Source organism: Primulina tabacum, chromosome 16 (assembly GCF_025594145.1).
Source record: "Primulina tabacum isolate GXHZ01 chromosome 16, ASM2559414v2, whole genome shotgun sequence".
Taxonomy (NCBI): Eukaryota; Viridiplantae; Streptophyta; class Magnoliopsida; order Lamiales; family Gesneriaceae; genus Primulina; species Primulina tabacum.
In genome coordinates this window covers 3,128,754-3,140,864 of record NC_134565.1, presented here as the reverse complement: position 1 = coordinate 3,140,864, position 12,111 = coordinate 3,128,754, and the positions used below count along the sequence as shown (strand labels likewise).

At 33.1% G+C, this 12,111-nt stretch overlaps 2 protein-coding genes across 3 annotated transcripts; both read left to right on the top strand.

Annotated features, from left to right (window-relative positions):
* Window positions 1-3,128: 3,128 nt before the first annotated feature.
* LOC142529123 (NAC domain-containing protein 83-like) lies at window positions 3,129-4,340 on the top strand. 2 transcript variants are annotated; one of them, XM_075634521.1, is made up of 4 exons: window positions 3,129-3,465; window positions 3,573-3,856; window positions 3,950-4,165; window positions 4,264-4,340. In XM_075634521.1, the coding sequence occupies exons 1-3, from the start codon at window positions 3,276-3,278 to the stop codon at window positions 4,148-4,150; spliced, it is 675 nt and encodes a 224-aa protein (XP_075490636.1). In that variant the 5' UTR covers window positions 3,129-3,275; the 3' UTR covers window positions 4,151-4,165; window positions 4,264-4,340. The 2 variants fall into 2 exon arrangements, with proteins under 2 accessions (XP_075490636.1, XP_075490635.1); XM_075634520.1 differs by having other exon boundaries at window positions 3,950-4,340.
* Window positions 4,341-6,534: 2,194 nt separating this feature from the next.
* On the top strand, window positions 6,535-11,929 carry LOC142530101 (pyruvate dehydrogenase E1 component subunit beta-1, mitochondrial-like). The gene is made up of 15 exons (XM_075635876.1): window positions 6,535-6,674; window positions 6,906-6,983; window positions 7,069-7,128; window positions 7,276-7,356; window positions 7,501-7,527; window positions 7,618-7,680; window positions 7,767-7,853; window positions 8,526-8,651; window positions 9,705-9,838; window positions 9,930-10,002; window positions 10,071-10,136; window positions 10,637-10,675; window positions 10,758-10,882; window positions 10,964-11,078; window positions 11,599-11,929. The coding sequence occupies exons 2-15, from the start codon at window positions 6,930-6,932 to the stop codon at window positions 11,665-11,667; spliced, it is 1,119 nt and encodes a 372-aa protein (XP_075491991.1). The 5' UTR covers window positions 6,535-6,674; window positions 6,906-6,929; the 3' UTR covers window positions 11,668-11,929.
* Window positions 11,930-12,111: the final 182 nt, after the last annotated feature.

Below are 12,111 nucleotides of genomic sequence, written 5' to 3'. Positions count from 1 at the left end.
AAATGATTAGTATTTTGAATTACTTACATTCAGAAACCTCTGCAATTCGGGGGAGCTTAGCCCTGAAGAATAAATTATTTTTGGTAATTCTGATTTAAATCTTGAAAAACACCTTTAGCAATACTTGGAATGATTGGGTTAAACACAGAACTGGATATATAATTGAACCCACCCATAAATAAAATTTATTTATTTATTCTTGTTTAAGATTATATAGCACATAAACATTGTTGATTATATAAGTATTTGGACAAACTATAATGTAAGACTGTCTAACATTTCAATTTTAATTTTACAGATTTTTGATCCTACTGACTCATGAAATCTATTATATTTTATGTCAAAAGTATTACTTTTGACTATATGTACGGATCAAGTCAATCCGTCTCATGAATTTAGATCAGAGAAATCGTTTTACAAAATATAGATCAGAGAAATTGTCTCCTGATAATTATTTAAATATTCAAATAACATTACAATTTATTTTTCTCCTATATACGTAGTGAATACTTGTGATTTTGACATGCTCTTTTCTAAATCAAATATATAGAAAAGTTACTTTTTACATATTTTTAATAGTAGTTGAATATTTAAATAAATAGTAGGTCTCACGGAAACATATCAAATTTTCTCATATTACAATAAAAGTAATATTTTTGGCATAAAAAAGTAATATTTTTCATTGGTTACCTAAATAGAAGACTCGTCTCACAAAATTAATTGGCTCATGAGACTATCATAAAAAAATTTGTGTTAAATAATTATCTGGATTTTCTTGGGCAATGTAAAATGAAACTAAACACAAAAGATATATCAATAATTCAAATTATTCGAATGCTTTTTTTGCATCGTATTCAAAGATTATGCTCAAATGATTTTGATGATAGATTCTTGACTTTGTCGATTTGAGAGATCCCTCTGCATGAATCTAAATTTTGACCCAAAAAATTTAGATGACAATCAATTTTAGATACTTGGCACTCCCTATGTTAATTTGTGTTTTCACATGCTAAGAAAATTATTAGAAAATTTAATTAAGCAAAGATGTGTTTCATTTTATTCTTAGTTAATGAGTTTAATAATATCATATAAAACTTTGTTGGAAATATTGATTTTATATTTGAAATAATCGACATATGATATAATAGAGATATATGAAAAAGAAATATAGCTTTTATATTTGGGATTGGTTAGAAGTTATATCACATTCAAACCAATGTTTTTAAACCTAGATCGAACCGGCCTATTCGGTGGAAAACCGCTCTGAAACACACCCAGAAACCGTTTTACTAATCAAAACCAAGAACTGGTTTGACCGACCGGTTCACCTTTAAATTTTTTTAATTTAAATATTTATATATTTAAAATTTTATTTTTTGTTATATATATTTGATTATTTTGATTTTGAACTTTGTTAAAAATATTATTTTAGTAGCATTAGAGTTTTTTTATTTTTAAAAAATATATATAATTATTTTATATATTTGATTATATATATGTAGTTGTTTAGATTTTAAATTTTTGTAAATATATTTTTTGTTTTTTATATGGACATTTAAAATAATTCTAATTCAAAATATATTATTTACTATATTATATTATTATTTTATATAATATAACAATGTTCTAATCCGACCGCATGATTGAATCTGTCCGACCAGTTGAACCACTATTTTAAAATAGACCGGTTCGATCACCGATATGATTATAAAAACATTGATTCAATCATTAAATCTATCAATTAATTTATTTTCATTTCAAAATTTTACCTAAAATTTTATTGCATTTCTTGGAAGTTTAATCTGTATTAACACGATAGACAAATATTACGCGATACAGGAACTCGAACTAATGACATTTTAATTTGTAGCACACGAATAGGGTGTGTCACTTGGTAGTATATATCATGTATTAATTTGCCTTTTGATTTATTGTATGATTTTTACACATTAAAAAAATATTGAACAAAAGCAACATCTTCTTCATGAAGGAAAGAACCTATCCAATCCCATTTTAAGTCAATGTCTCTTTTGAGGGATTTGCTTTATCCTAAAGCTCTAAGCTTTTTCATTCTTTTTCGCTTTCAACCCTATCATTTTTTAAAAATAAAAATCAAGAAAATAAAGATATCACACATGATGCTTTATATATATTTATATTAATCCAACCTTATTTAAAATATATATATATATACGTGGAGAAATTAGCTTTATATGTCAGACATCCATAATTCGCATTTAATATCAAATTATCATTCCATTTGGTAATTATGACAGCAGTCTTTGGTAATGAAGCAGCAGTCCAAGTTTTCAACCCACGCATTGATAATTGTGTGTTCACAATCCATGTGTTAGACCCTGAATTAGCACTTTATCGGATGAGAAATTAAGACATTTGTCATGCAGGTTTGTTTTTTTAACCCATAATATAATGTTAGGAATGTAAACGAGCCAAACTAATTATAAGTATTTTGTAAGCGACTCGGTCAAGCTTGAGTCAAGTTTGAATAGCTTGACCACACACTCGAGTTGAGTTCAAGTTTAATTTTTTCACGTATAAATACAAAATTTAAACCTAAAAATCATGCTATAAACATTATAGAACTTTTTGAGGTTGAATTTCAATAACTGGATATTTTCAAGGATTGATCTGGAGCTTGAAATGAATAGTCAGTCGAGCTCGAGTTGTATGATAGTCGAGTTTGACTCGGTTTGTTTGCATCCCTACTAAATACAGTAAAAGATCGTGTTTTAATTGTATCGTTTAATTTCTTTACAATTTTAGCATTAGAGTTAACGAGGCTCCAAACATGTCATTGCTCCGGGAAAAAAAAATGATTAAAATTGCAAAACAAATTATTAAAATTATCATCGACTCATGGCAATTTTCGTTGTTGATTAGGATGAAATTAAAGTCGAATAACAAATAATATACCGATAGATTATTTATATAAATTTGAGTTGAGTGGGATGATAATTAATTAATTATACTTAGATATCTTTTTACAGACAAACAATATGCTTTCGATTTAAAAAATTGTATGCAAATTACGGCATGGACACAACATTTTTCTAAAGAAAGTTTCCTAGAAAGAAAATAAGCCGTTAAAACAGTCTTTTATATAGAACTCTCCATGCACGTCCACCCTTACTCTTTAAGTCTCAGTTTCCTTTAAATTCCTTGCTGTGTTTGCAACATTCATCATCGGATTCATAATTTTTTTTTCTGCATTTCGCAGAAATTTTCTATAATCGTCTTTTCGAGGGAATTCGTCGATGATGGACAAGTTTAGCTTCGTTAAAGATGGAGTTATCAGAAAATTACCTCCCGGATTCAGGTTCCAGCCGACGGATAAGGAGATCGTGTTTCAGTACTTGGCCCGGAAAATATTTTCATATCCACTGCCTGCTTCAATCATTCCAGAAATCGCCATTTCGGGTTCTGGTCCCTGGAGTTTTCCAGCAGGTAGTTTATCATATCTTTTCCCTACTTTTTAAGTATTCCTTGATTCTGTACTACACATGCATATGCAATAGGGTTTTCTGTAATTAGTTCTTTATTTGTTTTTATAGGCGATTCGGATCAAGAAAGGTACTTTTTCATCAACAAGGCCAACTATGGAAACCAGAAACGAATCGTAATACCAACTCGTGCTGGTTTCTGGAGGGCCATTGGTCCGGAGAAACGAATAGTTTGCTCGAAAACGATGCCACTAGTCGGGATCAAGAGGACGCTGGTGTTCTACGAGGGGAAGAACACTCGAGGCGCGAGAACTGATTGGATCATGCACGAATACCATATTACTGCCCTTGCAACAGCAGCTAGTACAATCCAGCAGAAGAAGAAAATTTCTCTGGTATGATTATTTCTAAATGTCTTTTGGTTTTCCAAGTTCTTGTATAGTTTTCTTCGTTCTCATCGGATCTTGATTCTATATATATATTTTCAGGGATCTTTAATTCCAATAGGAAACTGGATTTTGTGCCATTTGTCTACGAAGAAAACAAGTGATCATAAGGGAAAAATCGATTACAGCGCCGGACTTGGGAGTTATAGTTCTTCTTCATCATCTTCTTCAGTGGATTCAGATTCTTCTAGCATTCTAACTGAGGTCTCTTCAGATATTGTCTCCAATGATGAAACTAATTAGTAGCAAGAATTTAATGTACTTCATTTTCCATCTTTTTTGTAAATTATTCAAAGTTATTGAGTAGTTACATTTCTTCAAGCTGAGATTTATAAAATGCATTTTATGCATCACAGCACCACCTGAACTTGGTTCATGAGCGCTGGTGCAGAATTATCATCGATGAAACCAACATTTCGGAGTATTCAATGAACCGTTGGACTCCATCGCTACGTCGATTAGCTCGACTCTAAGTGCACCACATTTTGCGGGCTGAGAGTTTGATGGGTTGATCTTGTTCAAAATTAAATTTGTTACGCATCTATGTAATTATAAAAAACATCGTTTGGAGCGAAGACTGTGATTCAACATTTTTTCATCATCTTGGCTCAAGTTTTAAATGATTTGAGTTACAAAAATAGCTACGTTGTTTGTATCATCCAATCTTTCATTATCATCTCACGAATTAGATCGAATTGTGAAAATTGTGAGAGATGTGGCTAAATAAACATACATGATGAGGGTTCTTTTGATAACAGAGATGTGAGATAACACTGCATCATCTAGTATTTCGCTCAAGTTTTACAATAATTCGAGTTAAAAATTAGTTATGTTCTTGGTATCATCTCATCATTCGTCATTCATCTCATGAAGTCAAGCGGTATATCATACTTGGATCAAATCGTGAAAGAACATTGTGAGAGAGACTGTTGCTGAATAATTATAGATGAAGGGTTCTTCTGAAAATAGAGAGCTAAACCAAGCTTTTCTATATCATCTAAATCGATTTAAGCTCGAATGATAGAGAGAGAGAGAGAGAGAGAGAGAGAGAGAGAGTAAAGGCTAAAAGAAAAGTTTTACGACAGTGAGCAACTAAGTCAACTTTGAACCAAAGTAAAGTGGAGAAAACCTAAAGGTTATATATGTAATGAATCTGCTGACTTTTGCGTAAAAAAAAAAACCAATTTCGGAAATAAATTAATCAGAGGTTGTATCAACAGCAAGCAAAGTATATATACTATTCACAACCAACTAACATATATATATATATATATATATATATATATGTATATGTATATGTTTTAAAAAAAACATCTCTTTTTGAAGTGGATGAACCGCAGAAATAATGTTTGCACGTTCACCCCTTCTAATCAAACTACATTTCTTTCAACATGTCAAAATCTTGTGGGATTTTGTAATTTGACCTATTGGACTTTTTCATTATGAATTAAAATTAGTTATCTTATGGGCTTTTTAAGTGTATGATATGTATGGAACGAAGAATGTCTCAGACAAGAAAATAATATTAGAAGAGGTTATTTCAGGAAATTTTATTCTTTTTATTTGGTAGGATATTTCAAGAGGGCATTTCATGTAGGGATGGGCATTTATTCTCGGTTATATCGGGTCTGGTATTTTTTAAAAAAAAAAAATGGGTTTGTCTGGTACCCGACATTATCGAGTTCAGGTATTTTACCGATACCCGATCGGGTATCGGGTACCCGACAATTTTTTTTTTTAAATTTTTTTTATAGGTCTATCTGTCATTCATTTAAAAAATATATGTATTTTTTGTGGCTACTCATAATCCGATATAATGACAAATGACTAATCATAAAATGATATAATGACATGGGTTTTTTTTTTATTTACTAGCCATAATATGATATAAAGACTAGTCATAACTCGATATAATGACATGATTTTTTGTGAAATGTGAAAAATACATATATTTTTTCAAAAAAAATTTAAATAATGTTTTTTTTTTCCGGATACCCGAAAGATATCCGATATGATCGGGATAGTAAAATTTACTACCTGACTTGTGAGGGTAACCGAACCTGAAAACCCGACCCGCGCCCACCCCTAAATTATTTTCATGTGTTTCTCAATTGCACAGCATCAGTTATGTTGTACATTTGACTAATCCCAAAAAAAAAAACTTGTCCTAAACGTACAATAAAATGAAGAATCCCCAAATTCATTAAAAAAAAAAAAATATCTACCATCACATATAGTGTAAAAAAGAAACCCTCTTTCTCTCTTTCAATACATTAAAAAAATAATTTAATATCTAATTTTATTAAAGATAAAACCAATAAATATATTCAAATTTCAAAACCCAATTCTTTAAAAATTTTAAAGTTTGTTTTCTCATTTGCGTTTGTATAAAAATCAACTATCAAACTAGTGCTCATATATTATCTAGGAGCGTTGATTCAATTATTGATTTTGTAAACTCGATTACTCACTCGCCTTCTTATATTTTTATTTTTGTTTTTGTCAAAAAACCTACTTTTTTCAGTTGTATTTACACGTAACACGGATTAATAAAATTATTTTGTTAGGAGAAAAAATATTTAAAAAGTAAATTTAAAAAATATAAGATTGCACTGACACGATTACTAGTATAATTCAATTTGCAATTGCAGTGAAGCGATTTCTAATTTTTTTTTTGAATGAATTATATAATTATTAGGTGATCGTGGCTGTATTAAAAAAAAAAGCAGAAACAGAGAAATTTATCCAACTTGAGGTCAGCGACCAGGTAATCTCTCGCTCTGTCTCTGGTTTTTCCATTTGTTTAATCTTTCAATCATTTTCTAGTTGTTTCGGTAGGTATTTTATTGGCGGATTTGCGGTATTTTTAGACGTCATGCTGTTATTTGATGTATCGCGGTCAGATTTTGATCCAGAAAAGGAAATCTGACTTGCTCGTGTGCGTACGAATTTATTGGCCTTTTGTTTGTTTTTTATTGTGTAATTTGATGTGACTTAGGGATTTTGGCGAAGAGACGGGAGTATGTTGGGGATTATAAGGCAAAGAGTCGCCTGCAAAGGCAACCTTGCTCCTGTGGTAAAAAATGGCAGCTTCTTTGTTTCTTGATTTGATTGTGTTATTGATTCGGTTGTATGTTTCATTTTTTGTGTTTGTTGGGAAGAGTTTGGAGCAAGGGATTCGAGTGATTGCATCCAAGGCCTTTTCTTCCTCCGCAAAGGAGGTAATCAATATTATATTTTTGTAATAGTTTACCAAGTTCTTGAATTTAATTATGATTAGTTCTTCCTGTTATGAGATTTACCTTCTCTGGGTATTTGTGATGTGTAATTATGGTGAATGATCCTGTATCACTCACTCTCTCCTGCAGATGACAGTGCGTGAAGCTTTAAATTCGGCGCTTGATGAAGAAATGTCTGCTGATCCCAAAGTCTTTTTAATGGGAGAAGAGGTATCATAGAAGTTTGATGGGGTTTTCTGAGACTGAACAGACCACTTTATACCGATTGGATTGGTTTTTGGATCCCTTAATGCTTTGTGGATTGGTTTTTGGATTCCTTAATGCTTTTTTGACTTGTTTGATGGTTTTATGCAGGTTGGTGAGTATCAGGGTGCATATAAGGTGAGTCTTTGTACGAGCTACTTGATGGTTGATACTTTCTGATGAGACGGTATGTTGATCTAGTTTTTGTTTTACAATGGTTTGTATTAGATATCCAAAGGTCTTTTGGGCAAATACGGTCCTGAGAGGGTTATTGACACTCCCATTACCGAGGTTGGTTTTATCTGTACTTGTGAAGAATTTTTAGAATTGAATTGAGTGGCAAAACCTGGCATTCTCAACTGGGCTCATTGTTGCAGGCGGGGTTTACTGGTATTGGAGTTGGTGCAGCATATTATGGTCTAAGGCCTGTGATTGAGTTTATGACTTTTAACTTCGCAATGCAGGTTATAGTTCTTCCCCCGTTGCTATATTTGGCTAGGCTGAGTTTAAAATTTAAATTACTCTATTAAATTCTGAATCATTGCTCTAAATTTCATCTCTGAGGTTACATTTGGTTGCTGTCTGTGGTAACTTGTGGGTTTTCTTGGCTATTGTTCATGTGTGCATGTAGGATTGCATAATGATTCTCTGTATGTGTTTCTAATATCCATCATCTAGCTAATGGAGCTCTAAATTGTGACTTGTCTATTCTGTTCAACTGGTAAATAACAAGCGAAACCTAAAAAAAAATTAACTCATGAAGACACATTTTATAGGAAAATTTCATTAAGACATCCAGGATCTAGAGGAAAATAACATTTTTTGTTGCACTTTTTATTGATGAATGCTAGTATCAGCTATAAATCAATTTGTGTGCTTCAAAAAGTACAAGGGGAATTTAATTCCTTTGATGATCCAATTCATCAATAGAAGAACTGAAGAGTGTTTCTACGAGATGATGTGTTTGTTTCGCTATTACCTTTTTAATGTGCGGGGAGGTGATAGTAGGGAAAAGGTTTTCTGGATCTTTTTTAAACATGGCAATCTCCGGGAACCGAAACAATTTCATCTGAATTCTTTATTTAAGAAGCTTACTTTGGAAGCATATGGAGGTTATGAGCTTTAATTTTTTTCAGGCTATTGACCACATCATTAATTCTGCTGCAAAATCAAATTACATGTCTGCTGGTCAGATGTCTGTGCCTATTGTTTTCAGAGGCCCAAACGGTGCTGCTGCTGGTGTTGGTGCTCAACATTCTCAGGTACGAACTAGAATACTTTCTAACACGGCCTTGCTATGCGGTGCATATGATATTCATGACATTTTGTATTTTAAAGCCTATGCAAGTATGTTTTAGCATGAGAGTAGTTTTAGGTAACTGTATGTAACTTCACCTCCTAGACCAAGGAGTTAACTTTGGATCAAGTTTATTTTCTGGTGCTGAAGTGAGAGGGAAAATACTATGAACTCCCACTTCACATCTCCCTGCTGGCTGACTCTATGTTGGACCAATTAACATTATCAAAGAAAGAATATAAAAAGGCTAACCAGAATAGTTCGCCCAATGTGAACAGTAAATAATGTTACCTCAGACCTGTAAAGTCTAACCCTTATTATTTCGTTTTTATTTTTGTAATTAATCTTAGAGGGAGTGGTAGAGGATCATTTACTGCTGTGATTATGGAAAAGCATTTCCCAATTTCCCAACTTCTGTAGCATTATGTGTAGGAATCAGTGTTAACTGAATAAACTGTGACGGTATCTCCTGCTAATGAGTCGGAACATGGAGGGGAAGATCTTTAATGAAGCCCCTCCTCCTTCAAAAGAAGACAAAAATGACTTCTTTTAGGGTTGCAAACTTAAGTTGGAAATGTGTAGCGTGAATCAGCACCTTGCCAGGTTAAATACTCCTGGGTTGCTTAAAGCAGCGTTGTTACCCCTTTAATGAAGGGTGGGAAGAATCTCCATCTGGATTTAAATGATGTTTTCATTATTGTCTTCTGAGCATTAACCTATGCTGCTAGAACTTGAGCCTGCAAAGTAGTTACTCTGTGATAAACATATTATTGCTTATTATGTTTAAATGGTGCAGTGCTTCCTGAGCTGTGATACCAATAGTTTCTTTCCTATTGCGAACAGGGATTTATGAAGGATTTTTTTGTTGCATATTTGCATTGAACTTGTAAATGAAATTTATGTGATAAATGGATTGTTCGTAGTTGATTTGCGCTTCCAACATTATCTGATTTGGGAAGAAATCTTGCTACACTGTTCCCAGTTACTGTTCCATCTCTGAATTTACGCATCCTTTCAGTGCTATGCAGCATGGTATGGTTCATGTCCAGGATTAAAGGTACTGGCACCATACTCTTCAGAAGATGCTCGAGGTCTACTTAAAGCTGCCATCAGGGATCCAGACCCTGTTGTATTCCTAGAAAATGAATTGCTGTGAGTAGTATTACATCGATGCTTGTGATTTTAGTATCTGTAACAATCTTAGTCTGTGTCTATTTATGTCATGGGATTATTTCTTTTCCAGATATGGTTCATCATTTCCTGTCTCAGCCGAAGTTCTTGATTCCAGTTTCTGCCTTCCTATTGGAAAAGCTAAGGTAAATCTCGACGCGTCTTTATTGGCATCTCACACATGTATATTCCTGACTCATCATATTTTTGACAGATCGAACGTGAAGGACAGGATGTGACTATAACATGTTTCTCAAGGATGGTTGACTATTCGCTTCAGGTCTGTCATTCTATTTGTGAATGAGCAAGTTGCAATTGATATATCATTTGCATTTGTATTGGACTTTGTGCTTTGGTTTACACAAAACCTGTGAAGATTTTGATTCCAAGTTTCAACACTAGTTAATGTTGTCTAGTTTTTTATCGCACTTGAGGCTAGAATGCCAGTTTTGTTTCTTTTATCAACATTATCTCTGCGTCACAAAGCACGTGAGTTTGTGCATTCTTAAGTTGAGTCATAGATGCAGCCTTGAATGACTGGCACACTTCTATAACCAATAACTAAGAAGTTTGTAAATTTTTTCTGGGCATATATTTTTATGTCAACGAAACTAGAACTATTTGTTTGATTGAATGCATCATGTTTGATGTGTTTTATAGTTTGCTAAAAAAATTAACTTAATTGGTTCGTACTTAGCTGGTTCAGATAATATTATTTGCGAACAATATTGGTCTGTTTGAATTTTGTATCTGGAATTGATCTTGCTCGAATACGTATAGGCGGCTGATATTCTTGCGAAGGAAGGAATCAGGGCTGAGGTAAGTGAAAGAAATCCACTCGTGTCTTTATCTTGTGTAGTTCTTTGAATTTTAGTTCTGTTTGTTCCTTTTGTTTTTGCAGGTGATAAATCTTCGGTCAATCCGCCCTCTTGATAGATCCACAATCAATGCTTCAGTTAGGAAAACCAATAGGCTTGTGACTGTGGAAGAAGGATACCCTCAACATGGTGTTGGCGCAGAGATCTGGTCAGCTTCTTTCTATATCAATATATTTACCATCTCTTTTTCATCATGCATACGAATTTTATTTTTAATTCATATTTCCAGCGCTTCGGTTCTTGAAGATAGCTTTGAATATCTTGATGCACCTGTTGAGAGGATTTGTGGTGCTGATGTCCCCATGCCCTATGCTGCAAATCTTGAAAGAATGGCCGTCCCACAGGTCTGCTCTTCCACTTTCTTCTTGTGCATAGGGCGTATATAAATATGGTTGTAGCATTATATTGTGAAGAAGGATTAAGAAATGTCTCTATCAAGTAGGTTATGCAATTGAAAAATGACAGGAAGATATGCTTTGATCTCAAGTTTCCAATTTTTTTTAGGGTTTTTTGATTGTTGCGTTAAACTTGAACATGGAAATATTAAAAACGCATGGCAGAAGAGTGAGATGAGTGTGCCTAGAGTTGATATGTAACATAATCTTCTGACATTTGTAATCATTCGTATGGACTTCCAAGATCATGGCTAATGAGACTTGGCGCAAATGATATCCTCTGCAATGGAGTTTTTTTATTCCATATTAGTCTGTCCACAGAAATTAAAAATTATGGAAAGTAAAAATCAACCAAATGAAAGTCCGGATGATAGAGGCGATACGAGATATGATTTATAAATGTCAGTTTATATTATGCTCTTTGATGTTCCATATCTCCCCCATCTGATTCAGGATCTCTTTATGTCAGGTTGACGACATTGTTCGCGCCGCAAAGAGAGCATGTTACAGGTCGAGTTCATTGGCAGCAACTGCTTGAGAATTACTAGGAACAAAAAGCTTCTAATGTTTCTACATTTCTTTTGTCCAAATTTCTTTCTTTTACTCCACCATTGGTTCTTTCTTGTTTTACCATCCATCCTTTCGGACCGTGAGCGTCGACTAGCCGGTTAGCATTCTAAACCGAAAAGAAAAATTGTCCTGAAATAAGGTTCTGTAAAGAAAGAGAATGTGCCAATATATTGGTGCTATTTTTGCGACTTGTTTTATTCAAGAAAAGATGACGCTGTTTTGAAGGCCTACTTTCGTCATATTGTGGACTTGTGGTGCAATCACTCAGTTGTCGACTTGTCATGCCGAATTGCCAATTACCAAGGAATGGAATTGTTTACCCATAAATTTTGCGTACAATTTTCATTACTGGTACTATATATTGAATATACGTATTTATGTACTATATATATAATATTTGAGTAATAATAAA